The sequence below is a fragment of the Callithrix jacchus genome, chromosome 11, assembly GCF_049354715.1.
Source record: "Callithrix jacchus isolate 240 chromosome 11, calJac240_pri, whole genome shotgun sequence".
Taxonomy (NCBI): Eukaryota; Metazoa; Chordata; class Mammalia; order Primates; family Cebidae; genus Callithrix; species Callithrix jacchus.
The window spans coordinates 66694474-66717623 of NC_133512.1; the positions used below are offsets into that span (position 1 = coordinate 66694474).

Consider the following 23150-nt stretch of genomic DNA (forward strand, 5'->3'; position numbering starts at 1 on the left):
TAGTTCTAGTCAAGGGTGGGAAGTGTGGCAGTACCATTGTAAAAGGCAGTGGACAGCCGGGCGCAGTGGCTCAAGCCTGTAATCCTAGCACTTTGGGAGGCCGAGGCGGGTGGATCACGAGGTCAAGAGATCGAGACCATTCTGGTCAACATGTTGAAACCCCGTCTCTACTCAAAATACAAAAAAATTAGCTGGGCATGGTGGCGCGTCCCTATAATCCCAGCTACTCAGGAGGCTGAGGCAGGAGAATTGCCTGAACCCAGGAGGTGGAGGTTGCGGTGAGCCGAGATCACGCCATTGCACTCCAGCCTGGGTAACAAGAGTAAAACTCCGTCTCAAAAAAAAAAAAAAAAAAAAAAAAAAGGCAGTGGACATGCATGGGAGGTTTGATTCATTGGAGACCAGTATTGTAACCATCTACCACATTCTGATGATATAGTTCTAGTTTATGAGTGCATTCACATCTTTTTCTAATTTAATTGTCACAACAAACCGGACAGGTAGTAACGTTAGTAGTAGTATTCTCTCTGTTCTTGCAGTTGAGGAACCTCAACATCTGAAAAGTCAATGACTTACCAATCTAAATAGCTATAAGAATGTAGAGCTAGGATTTAAAACTAGACATCAACAGAAAAATTCTGAAGAATAAGACATGCACACATGTGCCCATTCTCCAAGAGTAGGTTCTAAATCATGAAGTCCATTTATAAAATAATTGAATAATGCTGATCATCTAGGTTATAACTTCATGACATTAATATTTTTCAACTTACAAGTATTGTGAAGTGACAAAACTAATTTTAGTTCTTAATATTTTAAACATTATATGTCTATAGGAACACATTCTAAATACAAGTGACTTTTTCTTTTATTTAAATGACAGATACACTTTAGGCTGAGTACAAAAGAAAAAAATTGCCTGATGTTTCAGATGTTAAGAATTCAAAACTAAATTTATCAAACTCTTCCCTAAAACATTTCTCATGATTTTTCTCTCAAAATTGAGAAGCCAGTTTATAATCAGTTGTAATCTTGCTTGAATTTCCTCCACTCTAGCTGTAAATCCCACTTTAAAGTAGAGCTAACAAAAATGGCTGAGAGCAGCAATTCAGAAGCAACTCAGCCATAAAAATATGAAATGTTGGACCTTAAGCCACTGTAGTTCTTGCTCCACTCAATGAACACACTCCTCTCTCACCTTATATTAGAGAAGGAATATGAATAAAAGATCTTCATATGCACCCATATCAAAATTACAAGCCATATTGTCTAGAGTTATACAAGCAGAAATACAGACATTTATACATACACTAAAATGCATGGACTTTTAAACATACAAAGAATGAGAAGAGCTTGAATAGTATCACTCATCACACACAAAAGCAGTTATTGTATTAATATACACTACGCCATTTTTTTCTGCTTCTTAAATATAAGGAGGCATTTGTTACAAACGATGTTGGTTGGCATTTGTTTTCCTACCATAAGAGACTGCATCATTTTTGTTATCTTTTAAAAATCAGTTATAATCATTGGTGCTTTTATACCATAAATCTACAAATTAACTTTGGAAGGTACAAGATCTAACTATGTAATGATTATAGCAAAAACTTGGACTTTCTGAGCAACTTAATTCATTTCTGTTTGATTTATTCATTCTCGGTTGTTAGCTAACCTCAACAGTTGAGGCACTACGTCCACATTCTAAGGAAAGGTAGGTAACAACATTGAGGCTTCAGATTCAGTGCTGAACAGTCCCTTCTAAGAAATGTAATAGCAAGAAAAGTGTAGGAGCGATAGTGGGGAGTGGGTCTGAGTAGGTGGTTATTATGATAACGTGCTCCTAACCAATGATGTGACCGTAACTTTTTTTTTATTTTTTATTTTTTTTTTAAGGTTAGTCAAGTGAAGCAGTGGGGATGTGACTTAACAGCCACACATTAAAGTAACTTTTGGGGGTTCTTCTGTGCACATTTGTTAAAAAGGGGTCAGGGGAATAAAATCACGTTTCCGAAATGTCATATTAAAAGATTTTAGTATTTTACAATCTGGATATTACGGCAGAACCCCAGGTCCACAACTTCCCATAATCCTTTATTATTGTGTAGTCCCTCCCTTTAGAGAACTTCACAGGTTATAAGCACTAGCTGCTTACTAATATTGTATCATTTTTCAAATAATTTAACTAAAAAAATCTAATCGTTCTGTGAAAGTTCTTAATGAAAAGGGACATTCTTAGCTCCCTTGGGAAATGTGCCTCAAAGGTATCAGGGTCTCTCCTGCTAATTTTCAGTTACTTGAATCCTTTCCTAGAATGTTGTAAAACCTTCCTTTAAAGAAAAGAAACGAAACTACAAATCCCAAAAGCCAAAGCTGAAAACAGACATTTCCTCTACTGCTTCTCCCGCCCCCGTTGAATCTAGGAGTCTAGTAAGCTAAAACTCAAGTTGAGGTATCCTGAAACATGCCTGAAAGAAACGCCGACTGTTTCTTCCCGGTTTTTAGCCGGGCGTTCACTGGGTTCCTTTAAATCTGTGCTGAGACCGAGGAAGGATCCGGAGCGACGCAGCACGGGGTGGGCGGGGACCTCGGGCATCACCTGTTCCGAGAGGCGCCTGCGCACTGTGAGGGCGCCGGCGAGGAGGCGGTGCGCTGTGGGGAGGAGGGCGGACGGCGCCCGGCTGGCACTGCTCAGATCTGCTTCTCCCCGGCTCGGGGCGCCGAGGCGGCGTCCGGGAGGCGTCTTCTGCAAAGGTTGCCTGGCTCTGTCAAACATGGAGGAGGCACCGGCAGCGGGCGTCACCTGCTAGCGGGACTAGCCCTCCGCTTGTCGTTCCGGACGGCAGTGCCGGGTCCGGAGCCCAGAGACGCGGCCGCCTGCACGCCCCGAGGCGGACCCTGGCTCTGACTCCTCCGCTGGCCGCGGGCTTCCCGACTGGGACGCGGCGCGAGGAGGGAGAGCGGCGGCCCCGAGTCTCCCAGAGCCATGGGCAACGAGGCGAGCTTGGAAGGGGAAGGGCTCCCCGAAGGGCTGGCGGCGGCCGCAGCGGCCGGAGGAGGGGCTAGCGGGGCGGGGAGCCCCTCGCACACCGTGATCCCGGCCGGCATGGAGGCGGATTTGAGCCAGCTGAGCGAAGAGGAGAGGAGACAGATCGCTGCTGTCATGTCAAGGGCGCAGGGGCTGCCCAAGGAAAGCGTCCCCCCGGCCGCTGCGGAGTCGCCTTCCATGCACAGGCACGCACAGCATGATGTATATGTCCGGGCATATATGTACAGCTTCCCGTGCACATATGTGCCAGCCCGTATGTGCCAGCACGGCGGTACATATATGTCGCCTCCGTTCGTTTTATTCACCCCAATGGGGTGGTCGTAAAGAGATTCTAAGCCTTTTGATGGGCGGAATAAAAATGATGCATTGTAGAGTTTCTGGTGGGATAGTCAAGGGTTACATTCTAGGAACTGTGATTTTAGGTTGTGATATTTTGGCCTTTTGGAGCCCTTTCCCTCTAGGATGGCGTGGAGAGACGCCCTCCAGTGTTTTACTAATCTGGAAGTCTTCCATTAATACAACACGGACGGGTTGGGAAATGGGTAGAGCTGGGTGTTTACCTGTCTCTGTTTAAACCTTCTTGGGCATTGCGGGGTCTTTTTCTCTGTGAATGATGTCTAAATATTTCTGTAACAATACTTGAATCCCCTTGTAGGTGATTTGTCCTCTCTCGCCACCCCACCCCCAGAGGAAAGCAGAAGCTGTTTAGGTAGAAGGAATAGAATTAATATACCTTTTGTATTCTGTGAGGAACCCTAAAATATGTGTGGCATTAAACAGATGGTTTGGTCACAGCAGAGCAGGTGTTGTTCATATATTTCTGAGTTAGCATATGCTGTTTTTAAGCCGCTGCTCTTTTTTTTATGCAAAAGTAGCCTTCAGTTTAGGGGAGAACATGTGAATTGTATTACCTGAAAAAATAATTTTTAATACATACTTTTAAAAACTAAATAAATGACAACTTGCATAGGCAAGTATAAGAGCTAATCAGTAATATGAACGTATTCATTTCTGTCTGTAACTCTCCATTTTCCTTCATCTGAATAGATTAGTTGTTTTCCAATTAGAGTACTAACAGGGTATAATCATTGTGACTGCCTTGCCTTTATTATTGTAAACAAACCCTTTAACTTTGCACTCTGTCGTAGAGAATAGTTCTCTGTCCGTGGTCCTGAAACCAGTCCTCTTTTTATGACAACTGAAGGAAAACCTACAGTTTTCTTTTGAGATATTGTAAGCACGAAAGATCTGGATATAGGTGTAGATTTCTGTCCTCTACCTTATAAAATGAAATAAAATTAACAAATCACTATCACGTAATCGCAATTATAATATAGGAGAAATGTAAAATGATTTCTGGATAGTGACAATAATTTCACATAAAGTCTTAAATGCTTAAAATCTATCAGGAAAAAAACCCTATTTATTTTGAAAGGAAACCACTAGTACTAATGATAATTAGCTCCTTTATGTTAAATATGTTTTTCTGTGTTTTTAAACTAGTAACCTATTGGGCTATTCTTTTGTTAAAAAGTCTTCCTTATTCTCTTATCCAGTTTATGATATGTACTGTTTTCCTCTACCTGATGAAAACTTGACTAGGAAAAAAATTTAGTGTTCATTAATTAGATTTTCATAGGATGATAACATGGTATAATATTTTTATTAGTGTTTTAGAGCTGTATACCAGACCTTTTATAATTTTTTCTAAGAGGCACAAGCAACAGGTCTTTCATGCTTGTTACCAATACCAATTCCAGTGAGATCTTTGATTTCTAGATTTCTCTCTTTTCTTTTGTTTAAAGAGTGGTTGAGAAACATTATTTCCACCTTTAAAACTGTTGCTTTATGCAATATTTGTATAGGATAGTACACTTTTAAGCTCTCTATTGATAATTTTGTTTTGGTGGAAATCTTATCAATAGGCAGTATGTGGCCTAAACTGTTATTGGTGAAAACTTCATCAGAATACTAAAAAATAAGTTATAACTTTCTGACTTTTGCAACTTGCTTATATTTTACTGAAGATTTCTATAAAAGGTACATAACTTTTGTAAAGTTATTTTTCCCTGTATAGGATAACTAAAGAAATACTTGGTTTATTATTTAGACTTTAAAGTTATAGAGTTATGTAAATTCAATTAATATAGGAAGACATATATAAATTATTTGAAGTTTTAACATGGTGTAAATTGAACATAGAATTTTTATAATAAAGGTAGAAAACCTGGGTTTTTATCCTATTGATTTTAACCAACTCGTAGCAAATTACAAATATTTCTCAATCAATGTGTCTCATGTTTCTTGCCTTTAAATAAGACTAATAATACCTGTCTTACCTGTCTTAAGGAGTCCATTGAGGATCAATTAAAAGTTGACATGGATGTTTTTGTTTGAGATTTAATTTACAAGAACCCTACAAGTATAAAGAGTGGTAATATTAATATCAGCAATGAATGAAACTGTCACTGATGGCTACAGACAAGTTTTCTGTTGAATTGTACATAGTTCTGAATTATTTTGATATGTCAATGTTCTTTTACATGTTGACAAATCAGTTCAGTGGAGTGTAAATCACCTCTTCTTCCCACAAACCAGGAGTGAGGATACCAGATTTCTGTGACTAACTAGTTTTATGACCTTGAATTAGTCACTTAGATTCCCTTAGTCCCTATGTTCTGGGACTTAGAGGATAAATGCATAGATCTATATATATCTCTCTATATAATATGTAAACATTAATAGTCCCAAGATTGCTTATATTTCTAATAGTATAAAATTTTATGTGACTCAGCACTGTCAAGTGTCATTGCTCATTGTGTTCCATTTATAAAAGATTTTGTTATCCCAGATGCTTTTACATTCCTATATTTGCATATGTTTTCCTCATCTTAGGGGAAACATTTTCTTCCTGCTAACATTTGAAAGAAAAATCCCAGTCTAGGGATTACAACAGCAAAGTGAAAAGGGAGGTAGTGTTAAATATATGTAGTTACAAGCTAGAAGTACAAGATAGGTTACAAATGATATGTTCATGTATTTTTTTATTCATTGTAGACCCAGAGAAGTGCAATTTCATTATTTTTTTCTACTCATTCTATTTATAGTTACAAATATCTGAGAAGGGCTTTATTGAAAAACTTCTCTGATTAGTAGAATATTTGATAAGAACTCTCACTGAACTGATTATTTTCTTTACTTCTTTCAGCCTCCCCTACTGGGCAGATAGCTCCACAACTGTATTTCTTCCTAAATGTGCAGGCCAAATCCAGGTTGTAAAAAGAATATAGAATTTATCTATTTATATTCAGAAGGCCTGTAGAAGAATTTTAAGTGAAAGCAATTCAAGAAACATTAAAGTAAAATAATCAGCTCTAAGCATGTGCTCTTTAAGGGAATGCCACATTATATTAAGTAAATTTAGAAAATTTATAAGATAATGTCAAGTTAAAACAAATACATGATATATTTATTCCCGATTCACTCATTGTTAATCATCCACTTATTCATTAATTCATCAAATATTAATGCTCTAGTTGCCAGGCTTGGTTCTAGTGATGCAAAGATAAGTGAAATGTATCTTCTCTCTCTAGGAGTTCACAGTCTAGTCTAAAAGGCAGAGATTGAATTTTAATCACTTTTATTTTTAACAGTAGAACTGTTATGCCAAACAAAATTTCACCAAAAGACAACAGCACCTTTGTTTGGTATTGACAGTTTTTCTCTTGATTTTCTTTTCATTTCTCATCCAAAATCTCTGTGCTTTAGTTTTATTTACATAATTGTAGCAACTAAAACTAAGTTTAAGTTATAGGACAGTCTTTAGAGTTGAATGCCTGTTTTCTGATGGGAATTCTATAGGAAAGTACAACTTATATTTGTAGGAAGTACATGCAATTATAATTCCTGGTGCAAGCAGGTTGCTTTCAATTCTGCTATTCTTGATTATGACAAATATCTGGCATTCATGAAGTTTATTTTTTGTTTTGCAAATATGGATTAAGTGAAATATTAAAACTATGATTAAAATAAGTTTAGTAGTTTCAAGAGAAAAATTTAGTATAATTAAGGATAGATACTTTTTGTACTCTGCTTAAAATTAATTTATAGGACTCTGTACAGGGAAGTTATTTCAACAAAATGCCTAATAATTACTTATCAGATTGTCATATCTATAATCAGCCCTAAGCATGTGCTCTTCAAAGGAATGCTACATTATATTAAGTAAATTTAGAAAATTTATAGAATAACATCAGGTTATTTTAAAAGTTTCTATATGTCAGGGTCTGGATAGTGTACCTATAAAGAAATATTCAAAATGATTTTCTCTAAATGGAAATATGTAGCAGTGTATTTTAAGAGCTAGCTTGGAACTGTTGGAATTAACTAGGGTAATACTTCAGAGACATGGTAGAATATGTATATATTTTTGTAACCTTTTCCTTAAAGGAAATTGCAAAATTTCATAATCTACCTGTCTTTTACCAGAAAATCACCTGATGCATACATTGCCATTTATAGATTATTTTCTTTCCTTCTAAGTCTTTGCTACCTAGAAATAATGCTTCTCTGCTTCTTCCTGCTATCTGTTCATCTTGACCTGTACTCAAATTTCTATGTCAGGAAATTTCTATGTCAGGAAATTTGGAAAAAGTTAATTCATAAGAAGTATTGAATATGAAATAAAGTATCTCTAGTCTGTCTCATTAGCAAAATTAGCAAGTAAATTTTGATAAACCAAATTAGAACCTATAAAACTTTATTGTTCTCATATTTTAGGTGCTACTAAGTTACTTTATTATTGTTTTCTTTAATAAAAATACATTTTTCAAAATTTAAAAAGCTACATATACCAAGCAAAATATTTATAATCTGATTTTCTCCATAATTCTAGTTCAGAATATCCTTTTAGTGGTAACTTTATGAATAAAGTATGAATTATTTAAAAAGTTCTTATATTTAATAAGACTTTTGGCTAAAACAGTAGTTATATAAAAAATAAGAAACACCTATTTAAATTATTTAACCATAGTCATTTAAAATAGATCATGTGTCCAAGGCTGTTTTAAAAAATACATCTTGTATATTTGTATATTTGTGAATTAAATCTTGAAAATTAACCACTTGCTACATTTACTCTCAATGTCAATGATAGATTACTAATATTCAATCAATGGCATTAAGAGATGATGTAGCAAACACTGAGTAAAGAGATATTTAGATACCAAGATATATCTCAAGATGATTTAAGCATGTATTATTAATTACGTCCCATAAAAATTTCATGTTAAAAATACCTACTTTTAAAAAAAGATAACAGTGATCTTCTAGAATAATGATGGGGTTGTTCCTCAGGAATGTCTAAATAATGAATGTAGAAATTCTTATTTTGTAAAGTTGCATAAGTTATATTTGATGAATAGTGCCTTTCTAGATGAAGCCATGGGGATGATCCCCAGTCACTCTCTGGGACTCTCAGGATTTTAGGTACCTACATCTATCTGTGTTCCAGTCTCTCCTGGCCAGTGAATTTGATCCCTAGAAGCCCAAGTAAAATCAAATAAATTATAAACTTTTTAGCATTCCTGGGAAAGCATCATGTAAACTCCACTATCAGAAACTCCCCATATTTCACATTGCATTCCTTATTTAGGTCATGTAAATTCTCAAAATGAAGTTTCTAAAAAGTCTCAGCAGACTCTTACACTTAAAAATGAGTATTTTTACTTCTCAATGCTGCTAGTATTTGGAAGACTTTCTTTTACTATAACTTTTGATAAAAGAAAAATAAATACACTTTGTGAACATGTATGTCCTATAATATGACATTGCATTGATTTATTGAGGTTTTAATTTAAACCTATATTTAGTAAGGTTTTAAGGCCAGTATATTAAGTGCAAAGGTAAATTGCTTTTATTTTGTTTTCTAATAATATATTTTAATTTTTTTTTTGAGATGGAGTTTCGCTTGTTACCCAGGCTGAAGTGCAATGGCGCGATCTCGGCTCACCTCAGCCTCCGCCTCCTGGGCTCAGGCAATTCTCCTGCCTCAGCCTCCTGAGTAGCTGGGATTACAGGCACGCGCCACCAAGCCCAGCTAATTTTTTGTATTTTTTTAATAGAGACAAGGTTTCACCATGATGACCAGGATGGTCTTGATCTCCTGACCTTGTGATCCACCCGCCTCAGCCTCCCAAAGTGCTGGGATTACAGGCGTGAGCCACCATGCCCGGCCAATATATTTAAATTTTATCAGTCACAACAGCAATTATTGTTTTTTTAATCTTCACCTCCTTGTTGAAAATACCTACCCATTTAAGGAAAGAAACAAAAGCATTAAAAGTTTTATCATCACTTAAAAGATGTTACAAAATGGGTTCTAGTTATATTTGTACATTCATAATTTTAAGGCTATAAGAAAGCAATGTTTTCATATTACTTTGATTTGAAACAATTACCATTATTTTCACTTCTTTATTTTTACTCTTCTAGGAAACAAGAGTTGGATAGTAGTCATCCTCCAAAGCAATCAGGAAGACCCCCAGACCCTGGGCGTCCAGCTCAGCCTGGTCTCAGTAAAAGTAGAACTACAGATACTTTCAGGTCAGAGCAGAAATTGCCTGGGAGGAGTCCTTCCACCATTAGCTTGAAAGAATCAAAGTCCAGAACTGATTTTAGGGAAGAGCACAAGTCTAGTATGATGCCTGGCTTCCTCTCAGAGGTTAACCCTTTAAGTGCTGTCTCCTCTGTTGTAAATAAATTCAACCCTTTTGATTTGATATCAGACTCTGAGGCATCCCAGGAAGAAATCACCAAGAAACAAAAAGTAGTTCAGAAGGAGCAAGGAAAACCTGAGGGAATCACAAAACCTCCTTCACAACAGCAGTCACCCAAGCCAGTTCCTAAGCAGCAAGGAGCTGGTAAGGATCCACTTCAGCAGGATGGCCCTCCCAAATTGGTATCTTCTCAACAACCAGAAAAAATTAAATCACAACCTCAAGGTACAGGAAAGCCAATTCAGGGTCCTGCTCAGACTCCTCAGACAGACCAGGCAAAATTGTCACTTCAACGAGATGCATCCAGGCCTCAGACTAAACAGGCAGACATAGTAAGGGGAGAATCAGTTAAACCCTCACTACAAAGCCCATCCAAACCACCTATTCAGCAACCAAGTCCTAAAAAACCTCCAGCACAGCAGCCTGGACCTGAAAAATCACAGCCTGGGCCTGCAAAGCCTCCAGCTCAGCCCCCAGGGCTAACAAAGCCACTGGCTCAACAACCAGGGACGGTGAAACCCCCAGTGCAGCCACCAGGAACAACAAAGCCTCCAGCTCAGTCTCTTGGTCCTGCTAAGCCTCCAGCTCAGCAAACTGGGTCAGAGAAGCCTTCATTGGAGCAACCTGGGCCAAAGGCTCTAGCTCAGCCTCCTGGAGTTGGAAAGACTCCAGCTCAGCAGCCAGGGCCAGGAAAGCCTCCAACCCAGCAGGTGGGGACACCAAAACCTGTAGCTCAACAACCTGGGCTACAGTCTCCAGCCAAGGCAACTGGGCCTACAAAGACTCCAGTACAGCAGCCTGGGCCAGGAAAGACTCCAGCTCAACAGGCAGGACCAGCAAAGCCTTCTGCCCAGCAGACTGGCCCAACAAAGCTTCCTTCACAACTTCCTGGCCCAGCAAAGCCCCCACCTCAACAGCCTGGCTCAGCAAAGCCCCCACCTCAACAACCTGGCTCAGCAAAACTCCCATCTCAACAGCCTGGGTCAGCAAAACCCTTAGCTCAACAACCGAGCCCAACAAAGCCCTCAGCTCAACAGTCTACAAAACCAGTAAGCCAAACAGGATCTGCAAAACCCCTGCAGCCACCAACAATGTCTCCATCTGCAAAACAGCCTCCATCACAAGGCCTCCCTAAAACCATCTGTCCTCTTTGCAATACCACTGAACTTCTGTTGCATGTTCCAGAAAAAGCCAATTTTAACAAATGCACTGAGTGTCAAACCACTGTCTGTAGCCTCTGTGGATTTAATCCCAATCCTCATTTAACGGAGGTAAGTGCATTTATTCACTGAGTCCATGCTCTTCAGCCATATCATCATCTTAACACAAATGGTGCTTAACTAATCACTTATATGACTTGATGTTATTGTCTTTCTCTGGATTCTCCCCCTTCCTTTTTTTTTGTTCTCTGCCAGTTGTAATTTTTTTTAACATTTCTCTGATTAGAAGCCTCAAATATTGCTCTGATTTCTGAAAATTTGGCATGTAAGACAAATATAAATTGATTGAAAGATGCTGAGCAACTACTCATTTCACTCCATGCGTAAGACCTACACTATTATTTAGCGTACAATGATATTGCTTTAACTTTTACATGAGTGCTCCTACCTATTAAAATTTTGGTACTCATAACTGGGTTTTATATTTGTTTCAGAAAAAAAGTAGATGATGTTTTCAAATTCTGAATACAATTTGAACTTAAAATTGAATATAATTTTTAAATCTGCATATCCCCTTTTTCTGCCAGTAATTCTGATGTATCAAATGAGGGCATGTCGAGAGTCCTTAATAATAGCATTAAGTCATTTCACAAAATGTACAAGTTGTTAGAGCAGGTTCAGAATGTATGAGTGTCTTCTCAGATTACAATTTATATCTCTTGGGCTTGAATCTGGGCAGCCTTATGTTTCCAAGGTGTATAGCTGGATAATACTTTCTTACTCATCAAATTATAAAAGGGTTAATTGTAAAATAGTTGAATACAAGTTTGTTTACACAGATTGAGGATAGAAGAGTAGTTCTTAGCAACTCAAGTGACTTTCCTAATATTAGTTCAGCATGAGAAATCCTGAAATAACGTAACATTTTAATAGGTAGAGATTCAGGGATAAGAAAGCACAAAACATTTTTAAAAACTCAGAAATTCTCTGGCATTAATGAATAGAACAGTGAAGATGGTATAAAGAAATGGGCAGTGAGGTTGGAGATAGGTTAGAGTCAGACTTTGGCTTTCCACATTTAGTAGGTAGTGATAAGCATATAAATAGAGAAGAGGTGTAGGCTTTAAGAGAATATGAGAGATTCATTTTTTAAGAGATTTAATATCCTCTGCTTAATGAGAAGGCAGAGAAATCATTTAGCCTGTCTGGAGGACAACTGTTAGTGGGCTGCCTTTGCATTACATTTGCAAACAGCCCAGGAAGTAACTGACAGCAGGCAATGAAGGATTATGTGATTTAAATATCCCTGAGAGGTGAAGCTTGTATAATTGGTTATAAATGAAATCTATGTTATGAAAATAACAGTAATGGTGATCATTAGTAATTTATGTTAATGTGGATATGTATGATGAAAAATGATGCAGATTTAAAATATGTCAACTTTTGGTTGTTTTCTAAAGTAACTTTTTTAAAACAAAAGCAGTATCAAGTAATTTAACTTTTCAAATAAAAAAATCATTTACTTATAAAACTATAATTAATAAGAATATGCTGCACTTGACTTATGGAGGAATACAGATTATAAGTAGTTTATATATGTACCTTTTTATGTCTTGGTAAAAATATGTTTCTCCCCAAATTATACTCTCTTGATAGGAATGTAAAGTAATAATGACTTTAAGTGATAGATGATCATTTTATAGTGTTTGGATTTGTCAAGGTTTGGTGGTAATTTACAAGGCAGAAATATGCAGCTGGAAATTTAAGCTGTATGTGTTATTTCTCTATCCAGTATGAGAAAGATGGATATTATGTGAATACCTACTTTGTGGATGATACTCTGTTATATGTTTGGTGGGATATAAAGATAACTAAAACGTGAATGTTGATCTTAATGGATTAAGAATTACTAGATAAGATAATATATGCACAAGAAAACATAATATGTGGCCAGATGATAAAATATGTGAGAGAGATGAATAAATAGTATGGACTTCAGAGTAGAAAGTGCTCATTTCCAGGGGATGAGATTAAGTGAAACTTCATGGGGAAAAGCCATTTGAGCTGGGCATATAAGGATGGGCACTATTTCAGTAGATATAGGACATGAAAGAGGGTAATGATTTGGGCCTAAACTTGGAGCTACAAAAATACAGAGTTTATTTTAGGGAGTAAAGAATAAATGTGGGTTAGCTAGGGTGATGGAAAAGAAATGGGCAGTGAGATTGGAGACAGGTATTGAAGTTGGATTTTAGCCTTACTCATTTAGCAGGTAGTGATGAGCTTTCTATGTTTTGAATGGTACTTCAATTAATAATAGCATTAAGTCATTTCACAGAATGAAATATGGTATACATTTGATGGTTCATTGTACTTATTTGTATCAAATGCCTAGTTACAAAGCATTATTGAATGCTATGGCAGAATCAAATACTTGTTAGATGTGGAGTCTTCCCTCAACCTTAAATAGGGGAAATAAAAGTTGCACATAAAAAAGAAAGTCTATATATTTATTTCTATAAAAAGTAACTTTGTATAGGGCTTTACAGTTCACAGACTTTTTTGTTTTATTAAAATTAAACTTCCAGTAATTTTATGGACATACATATATCTTCTCCATTATATCAGTGAGGAAACTGGCATTCGAGTAGTTACTATAGTGAGTTTAGTTGTGAGGATCACTTAGATAGTATATTCACAAAGAGAAGCCAATCATTCTGATTCCAAATCAGTTTACTTATGGTAGGAAAAGAGATGAAGTATTATAGGGTAAAAAAAAAAAGAAAAAAAGGAGCCATCAGTGGGGGATATTGGAGCTATCTTCATGAAAGCTGAAGTATGTAAGCTAAGAATATGAAAGATAATAAGAATTTGGACACACATAAATAAGCATGGAAGGAGTTGGGAATATAAGGGCAGGTAGTGAGGCTCACTAGCTGTGTAAAGGAAGGCATTTCCTTATTGACTGAACAAACTTAGACAAGCCATTTACACTTTCTGTTACAATGGCACCATTTGACATAATAATAACATGCTCTCTGCCAGACACACTGGAAGATTAACTGAAAATTTGTATGAGAAAGTGTTTTAGATATATGAATTACTTTTGAAGTTGTAATACATTGCAACACAGATAATCTTAATATTTGAAACAAATTTGTCCTTTAAAATTTATTGTACCTTCTTTTTTACATAGATGAAAATATCATAAATTCTTAGATTCTGAGTTAGCCACCTAAAGACATTGGATCAATATATTAGTAATATCATTTCATTTAATTTTCCTTGATTTTTTCCTATAAGAAAAAATGCAATAAAAAGTTCTAATTCTGAATTCTAGAAAGCCATCTTTTCTTTTTTTTTTTTTTTTTTTTTAATTTTTTATTGGATTATAGGTTTTGGGGTACATGAGCAGAGCATGCAAGACAGTTGCGTAGGTACACACATGGCAGTGTGCTTTGCTTTTCTTCTCCCCTTCACCCGCATTTGGCATTTCACCCCATGCTATCCCTCCCCACCTCCCCGTCCCACTGGCCCTCCCCTTTTCCCCCCAATAGACCCCAGTGTTTAGTACTCTCCTTTCTGTGTCCATGTGTTCTCATTTTTCATCACCCACCTATGAGTGAGAATATGCGGTGTTTCATTTTCTGTTCTTGTGTCAGTTTGCTGAGGATGATGTTTTCCAGATTCATCCATGTCCCTACAAACGACACGAACTCATCATTTCTGATTGCTGCATAATATTCCATGGTGTATATGTGCCACATTTTTCCAATCCAGTCTATTATCAGTGGGCATTTGGGTTGATTCCAGGTCTTTGCTATTGTAAACAGTGCTGCAATGAACATTCGTGTACATGTGTCCTTAGAGTAGAACGATTTATAGTCTTTTGGATATATACCCAGTAATGGGATTGCTGGGTCAAATGGAATTTCTATTTCTAAGGCCTTGAGGAATCGCCACACCGTCTTCCACAATGGTTGAACTAATTTACACTCCCACCAACAGTGTAAAAGTGTTCCTTTTTCTCCACATCCTCTCCAGCATCTGTTGTCTCCAGATTTTTTAATGATCGCCATTCTAACTGGCGTGAGATGGTATCTCAATGTGGTTTTGATTTGCATCTCTCTGATGACCAGTGACGATGAGCATTTTTTCATATGATTGTTGGCCTCATATATGTCTTCTTTCGTAAAGTATCTGTTCATATCCTTTGCCCACTTTTGAATGGGCTTGTTTGTTTTCTAATACTACCTACCAAATGGCAAGTTTCTCAGACTCCTAAATTATATGAAGGTCAGAGTTGAGAAGTTAGAGCTCTGGAGAGAGGCTGTAAGCTTCTGTTGCAGGAGATAAAGTGGATGAAATTTTGGGGAAAACCACCACTTCTGTCACAGTTGTGGTGTAGCCACCATAACTCTCATATGTATCCATGAAAAAGTAAATCTGCATCTTTCAAAGAGGATGTAACATTCTGGGTCAAGTTGCCCTCAAATATCCAGATTGAGTAAACAATTTTTCTATGTAAGATAGGTACAGAAGCTGGACATCCTTTGGTACAATTACATGAAATTTATTATTTTCCAGCTTGATGTTTATATGCAAGTAACACTTTACATGTATATTGTATGGGTAAAATAGATATATTTACTATTCCTTGAAAAACTTAGGAAGAATTTCTCTAACATTTTTTGTTACTAATCTATTAGAATTATGACTGTATTTGTTTGTGACAGTCATGGCTCTCTAATGACTGCCGGGTCTGGGAAGGAAGGAAGGACTGGATAATTAGCTACACTTAGCCTCAAGCTTGAAGGAGGCAGACATATTTACTTCCTTAGTTACAAATTCACCAATCATCACCTTCCAACCAGCCCCTGACACACATGAGCACTTTAGGCAACCCAAGCATCTGTGTGAGAAGGATCCCCTTTAAATTAGCAGTCCTCTCTGGAGGCTGTCAAGTTGTGTGCTGTTTCAAACAATCCTTAAGAATCCACTGGCTCCAAGCCTAGACCTTTGATGCTCAGACCTTGACCAGAGGAGTTTATCGCTGTATCTCTTTTTAGCCCACATAATTGAATAAATCTCTCTAATATTCCTCCTGTCTTTGTGCTAGCATTTTGACACATGACCTGAACATTGCTTTCTAATTGGAGGCTGAAGTGTGTTTATTGTTGTTTTTGTTGATTTACTTTATATCTTTTGGTATGTAGCCTTACTCAAGATAGATTTAGAAACAGAGGTTTAAAGGCTTGTCCCTAAAGTTTGGTAATTTTCCCATCTGTTATTTAATTGTAGTAAGTGAAAATGACTTGTCACTTTTCAGAATGTTGAAAGTGAGCCAAATGTTAGGGATTAAAAAGGATTTAAGTGAAGTTTTCTTATCAATTTTTTAGTCATTATGACACATATATTAATCAGGCTTTTGGCAGAAGCCAGATATTTTGTCTAACAAAACCAGAGCCACTTTAATGAACTAAAACAAAGAACTCCTTGACTTGCATAAATAGACTTGCATAAATAATCTTGCATATAAACCTTCTCCAATTACTAAAAGTCAAAACAAAAAATGACTGAAATTCTTCAGTTGGGTAAAATGGCTTCACTGGCCGTGATCTTTTTGTGCATAATCCTGCATATTTTTCTTCTGGTGAGATAAATGGGGAGAAGTTGTTCAGAAGAGCTGGTAGAAAATAGTGGAGTTATGCCAAATGTCGGGAGGCTGGAATCTGTGGAGAGAGAAAGCCTGTAAGACATTCCTGATGATGAAGTAACTGAAAGAACTTTTAGAAAAGAGGATGTTCTTTTTTTAGTTGCTTGCTGTTTTCAGCATAAAGACTTTTTTTTTTTAACCTTAAATTCTAAGCAAAACTGCCACACAGTTTCTTTTAAAAAGGAGGACTGAGCACACAAATGCTCATCTCCTCTGTCTTAAAGTCTCACTTTTTAAAAGATTTAAAGTATAGTCATTCCAGGAAATGTGAAAGAGCTCCAAAAACGTAAGTTGGTGTGTTGAAGAATTCCTTGAAGGTAGAAAGAAAATGGAAAAGACAAATAGCTGAGAAAACCACTGTCCATGTGGCTACTCAGGAGACCTCAGAGAAGCCCTAACTTGGAATCAACGAATATAAAAAGCAGTAGTGTGATGTGGGTAGTAATCAAAGAGTAAATTATAAAACTACAGTAGGAACAAATGGACAATTGTTTTCTTTCTTAATCTTCACATGGAGGACAAGTTAGAGGAGGAACCCTTTCAGGCTAAAGCCAAAGATTAATCCACAAATAAAAAGGTGACCTGTCTGAGGAAGGGCCCCCATGAGACAATGAGGACCTTCAAAAAGAAAAATAGAAGCGGAGGCGATACTCCCTTCCTACAATGGGGTATTGCAAAAAAGAAAACAAATAGAACATTAATCATCTATGAGTCAAATGTACTAAACTATTATCATCAGAGTAAAACTGTCCTTACTTGGACACTGACCCCCTGCCATCCTGTTTTCTCTCATTCAAAGTAGAGAACAAATGGAGAAGCAGAGTTGTCTACAAATAGACAAAAAACTGTTGATTACTTATGAGTGGATTAAGGGCCTAAATAGACATTTTAGCAATAATACCACATGAATGATACATGTGAACTGATAGAAACAACAACAAAAACAACCTCATAGGAAAAAGTTCATTCTTCAAAAAAATGTATGAAAATTCTTACTATTCCTGAGAGATCTGTAAGAAGATATTTCCTCTGTAATTAACATCTCCTCTGTAATTAACATACACAGATTTCAATGGGCTGGTTGAGGGTAAAAACAGGAACTCAGGGCCAAGCGCGATGGCTCACATCTGTAATCCCAGCATTTTGGAAGGCCGAGGCAAGTGGATCATGAGGTCACAAGTTTGAGACCAGCCTGGCTAACATTGTAAAACCCTGTCTCTACCAAAGATACAAGAAATTAGCCAGGTGTGGTGGCATGCACCTGTAATCCCAGCTACTCAGGAGGCTGAGGCAGGAGAATCACTTGAACCCGGGAGGCAAAGGTTGCAGTGAGCCAAGATTGTGCCATTGCACCACAGCCTGGGATTAGGAGAGGGATAGCAGGTGGTGGGGGGATTGGGGAGAAATAACATTAGGAGAAGTACCTAACGTAGATGACGGGTTGATGGATGCAGCAAACCACCAAGGCATGTGTATACCTATGTAACAAACCCACACATTCTGCACATGTACCCCAGAACTTAAAATATAATAATAATAATAATAATAATAATAAAAGGAGCTCAGTTAATGGTTGGAAAATAAGGACCTAAAATTTTCCCAAATTACATAGAGTTTAAAATCAAAAGAAAAAATTATTTAATTATTTAGTATCTACCATACTTCAGGTGTATTCTAGTCTCTGGGAATTTAAGAGTGAACAAAGTTGAGAAAATCCTTCCTTTATGGAACATGCATTCTAGTTAAGAGTCACAAATAAATGAAACATGATGAGACAGATGAAAATGTATTATGAAAAACGTTGAAGTAGGGAAGGGTTCTTGTATGTACCAAGAGAGGGATGGGGTTGGGTTGTGGGGTTCCCTCACTCACATTGGGAGATTGCAGTCTGAAAGTGATGAGTTACTTGGCAATCAGTAATTTTTAATGGTGCCTAAAATTCTAATCAGTGACTGTAGTCCTTACTGAGGCTGTGGGTCAAGGGTGAGAGTGGTAAGGAAGGAAAGCATGTGAATGTACCTCGGAATATGTATAACTCTGAGATGTTCTCTTCACTCCTGCCTGTTGTAATGTGGATGAAGAGGAATGGGCATTTCATGAAGTCCACTGCATAAAGAGCTATTTCTATTCCTAAAAACAGCTAATAGTATAATGTTGTCTTAGGAAAAAAATTCACCTTTGATAACAAGGTAAAAATACATTATATTTTTAGTTTATACATAAAAATAAAATCAAAACCTACTATTTGATATTCTTATAGCAAACACACACACACACACACACACACACAAACTAAAAGCAAAAGTTAATAATGATTGATTCCAGAAAGTAAGGCTTAGTGGTAGTGAGGGAGGCTTTAACTTTTTATGTCATGCATTTATGCACTATTTTTTAAAACTTGTACATTCATGTTATAACTAAAATTTACACTGGAGTAATTTAATAACTTGAAATCATCAAATGTTTAAATAAGTATATGATATAAAGGGTTAAAGGACTTGATTCTTCATTTTTACATCTTCAACCTTGATATTCTTCTTGGTAAAATGTCAAGAATTTTTCATTCTGAATAACAAGATTTGAAATATTTTAAGCCTGTGATGCCAAGTTTGGTCAGTTTCTTTGTTCATTCTTTGATTGTCACAGCCATGTGTGCTTTAGCTGATCCTAATGTTTACATGAAACCAATAGAGAAAAATGAAGTACCTAGATTATATGGATAAGGATTTTGGAAAACAAAGAATATTGGTTTTTTTGCAATTCTCTGATAATCTCTATGGTATCATTCGTACTATTTAAAATGAGAATATCCTAATTATAACAAAATGAATTTATCTTTAAAATAGTTTTCTAATGAAAAGAAAGGAATATAATTCAATCATTTAAAAATATATCTTATTTAATTGTATTTACAAACACTGTATTTGTTTAGCTCTCAACTTTGATGTGATCCTATTTGCACTGTTTTCTTATGATTTGGATAGTCCCTGGATTTATATGTTAATATACACTCAGGTATATACATTATATGCAATATTAATATTATATACATACATAAGTTTAATCATTAGAACCAAAACCTTTTTTTTTTTTTTTTTTTTTTTTTTTTACTTTTAGCTTTTAAATCACTAGATGTTTCAAGTATCTTTCTGGAGAGCCAGCTTTAATAATATCTAGTAAGCCTGTTGTTATATATTATTACAACAGGTAGAGTGATCTATATAGCTTGGTAGGAACAGATGTTCTGCTGTGAAGGCAGATACCCACCGTTAACATCATTTACTGGGGCTGGGTGCAGTGGTTTACGCCTGTAATCCCAGCACTTTGGGAGGCTTAGGTGGGTGGATCAATTGAGGTCAGGAGTTTGAGACCAGCTTGGCCAATATGGTGAAACCCTGTTTCTACTAAAAATATGAAAAAATTAGCTGGGCGTGGTGGCAGGTGCCTGTAATCTCTGCTGCTCTCAAGGCTGAGGCAGGAGAATCACTTGAACCAGGGAGGTGGAAGTTGCAGTGAGCCGAGGACATGCCACTGCACTCCAGCCTGGGCCACAAGAACAAAACTCAGCGCCCCCTACCAAAAAAAGATTAGTTATTGGCTCAGCAAGCTAAACACAGTAGTAGGTTCATTGTTTATATTCCTTGAGAAAGCACACATATCTAACAGTTTCTAATAGTTCTCTTGGTATCTTAATCTGAGTTTAGATAAATATGAGCTCTTATATAAATATTTCAAAGATATTACATTGAAGATAAAGTTGTAAATAATGTATTGGAAGTTTATGCTAGTTGCCCTTAAAGTAATAATAGCATGAAGTGCATCAGTGAGGTGTCAAACAATATGGGTTCTGGTCCTAGCTCTGCCTCTCACATATGTCCATTCTTACTGACATGACTATGAATTCACTGATAAGAACTTCTTGTTACCTTTGATAAGAAGCAAAATTTTCATCACAATGTTTTTTGTCTTTGTCTTACTTCAGTAAGAAAGGTCTGTTATCACAGGAAAGAGAGATCATAGTTTGAACATCATGCATTTCAAACTGGGCACCAGGCACATTTTATGCATTTTGTCATTTAATACCCTTTTAATGAGGTGGTATCCACATTTTAAAGAGCAAAGAGATCAAGAAAATCAGAGTTCATATTATAAAGTATTTTGAAATCTGCCATGCTTTTTGATAAATTAATTATGAGATGGTGCTTTGGAAAATATGAGATTTTAAACTTGGGCAACTTGGGTATGAATCCTACATAGCTCAGCTACTTATTTGTTGTTTGATTTGGTCAGGTGTCTTTATTTTTTTAAGTCATTTTTTGTTATTTGTAATGTGAGAGTATTTGTAAGTTAAAGATCACATTTGGCAATATAAGTAGAAAGGCACTGAAATTAAAATTATGGGTAACCATTCATTGTTATTACTATTACAACTACTACTAAGAATCTTTATAACATTCTAATGGGCATATAGGGATAGCACCATCATTTTTTACTCCATTGGTAAATAAGAAAACTGGGGTTAAGAATTTAAATGACTTACAAGGTCACAGAATTACTTGGCAATGGATCTCATACAAGAGGTGAGATTTGCTGACCCAAAATTTAGCATCTTTTTATAGGAGATCACATTGTCCTTAATTGGATTACTTGATTCACCATACCATTTTCTGAATTTCTAGGTTATGGCAAGTGTATGTATTTGTGTACATTTTACATGTCCTTAAAGTTAAAAAGAAATTAATGTTCTTGGCAGGGATATTTCTGGAATATTTGTTTTTTAAAAACCCAGGTTTAAGAGCACTTTTTGGGCCGGGCGCGGTGGCTCAAGCCTGTAATCCCAGCACTTTGGGAGGCCGAGGCGGGTGGATCATGAGGTCAAGAGATCGAGACCATCCTGGTCAACATGGTGAAACCCCGTCTCTACCAAAAATACAAAAAATTAGCTGGCATGGTGGCGCGTGCCTGTAATCCCAGCTACTCGGGAGGCTGAGGCAGGAGAATTGCCTGAACCCCGGAGGCGGACGTTGCGGTGAGCCGAGATTGTGCCATTGCACTCCAGCCTGGGTAACAAGAGCGAAACTCCGTCTCAAAAAAAAAAAAAAAAAAGACCACTTGTTTTTTTTTGCCTTTCTATATACTTCTGTCCAAACCAGAGTCTTATATTGATTCATACTTCTTTGTTCTCTAAGAAAGCTGTGAACTCCACTCTGTTCAAAATTGAGACTGGAGATGATGAAGGTCATGACTTTAACTGGCCACTGTCAGAAATAGAACTTAGAGTCTAAAAAGAAAGCCAAAAGCTTAGCAATTTAAGATGGAATCTCATTTGTAAAAGAGAGTATGATAAAGTACATATAGATTAGATCAGTTCTCACTTCAATATAAGGTAGTAAAGTACCTTTCCTATTTTTTTCTCTCTAATAAAACATTATCACTTGCAAAACAATTTATAGAAATATGACACTTCTGTTTGTTCAGTAAAGTAAGCGTTACCAGTTGAATACTTAAAACAACTCTTAGGAACAGATTTCTACTTATGTAACACTATTTAAAGAAATCAAGTAGCAGGCTTTACTATGTGAACATGTGATTGGGGTTCCATAATTGTATTTTTGGGAAAAAATTAATATGTAGATCTTCTAAAATTTATTTAAAGTTTTAAATGTATTGACAGGATAGTTAATATATACTGTTAATGGGTTCAAGAACTAGAAGGAAATAAACTATAACAAAAAATGTTGTAAAACATTTCTTAAAATAATATAATGTAGATTAATCATAATTTTACAAAGAGATTTTTCCTAAATATACTATTAAATGGTCATAACATATGCTAGTTGTAAAATTTTAATAATTGAAAGTTGTCTATTCACAGAAGCTAAATTAGGCTAAAAGTTCCTTATGAGCATTCTTTTTTAATAGAAGCCTTAATATATTGAAAGAGTTTATATATTTTTATCTTTTTTTTTTTTATGAGACGGAATTTTGCTCTAGGCTGGTGATCTCTGCTCACTGAAACCTCTGCCTCCCAGATTTAAGCAATTCTCCTGCCTCAGCCTCCCAAGTAGCTGGGATTACAGGCATGTGCTACCACACCTGGCTAATTTTGTATTTTTAGTAGAGACAGGGTTCTACTATTTTGGTCAGGCTGATCTCGAATTCTTGACCCCTGGCGATCTGCCCACCTCAGCCTCCCAAAGTGTGGGGATTACAGGCATGAGCCACTGTGCCTGGCCATTTCATATATTTTTAAAAATATATTTATTTTTTTCTCAAGTCAACATGCAGGTAATTGGCTTAATTCTAGTGAGCCTCTGATATAATTTAAAGATATGCTGCTTTCAGCATATAGAATGAGTTCATATTCAGACCTTTGATTTTTTTCACAAATATAATCGTTTGTTATTTCTAAATGAAATAATGAGGACAATGCAATAAACTCTTCAAAT

The 23150-nt window shown here is 36.4% G+C and overlaps 1 protein-coding gene across 12 annotated transcripts in view; it reads left to right on the top strand.

Moving 5' to 3' along the window:
• The first annotated feature begins 2689 nt into the window (after positions 1 to 2689).
• PCLO (piccolo presynaptic cytomatrix protein) overlaps positions 2690 to 23150 on the top strand; it is a 419413-nt gene continuing 398952 nt past the window's right edge. For all 12 annotated transcript variants that reach the window (XR_013524043.1, XR_013524044.1, XR_013524045.1 and 9 more), the window contains exons 1-2: positions 2690 to 3234; positions 9542 to 11096. Coding sequence is in view for 9 of the 12 variants with exons in the window: in XM_035253964.3 (XP_035109855.3) it covers positions 2987 to 3234; positions 9542 to 11096 (1803 nt within the window). In the remaining 3 variants the exon portion in view is untranslated. The remainder of the gene's footprint in view (positions 3235 to 9541; positions 11097 to 23150) is intronic.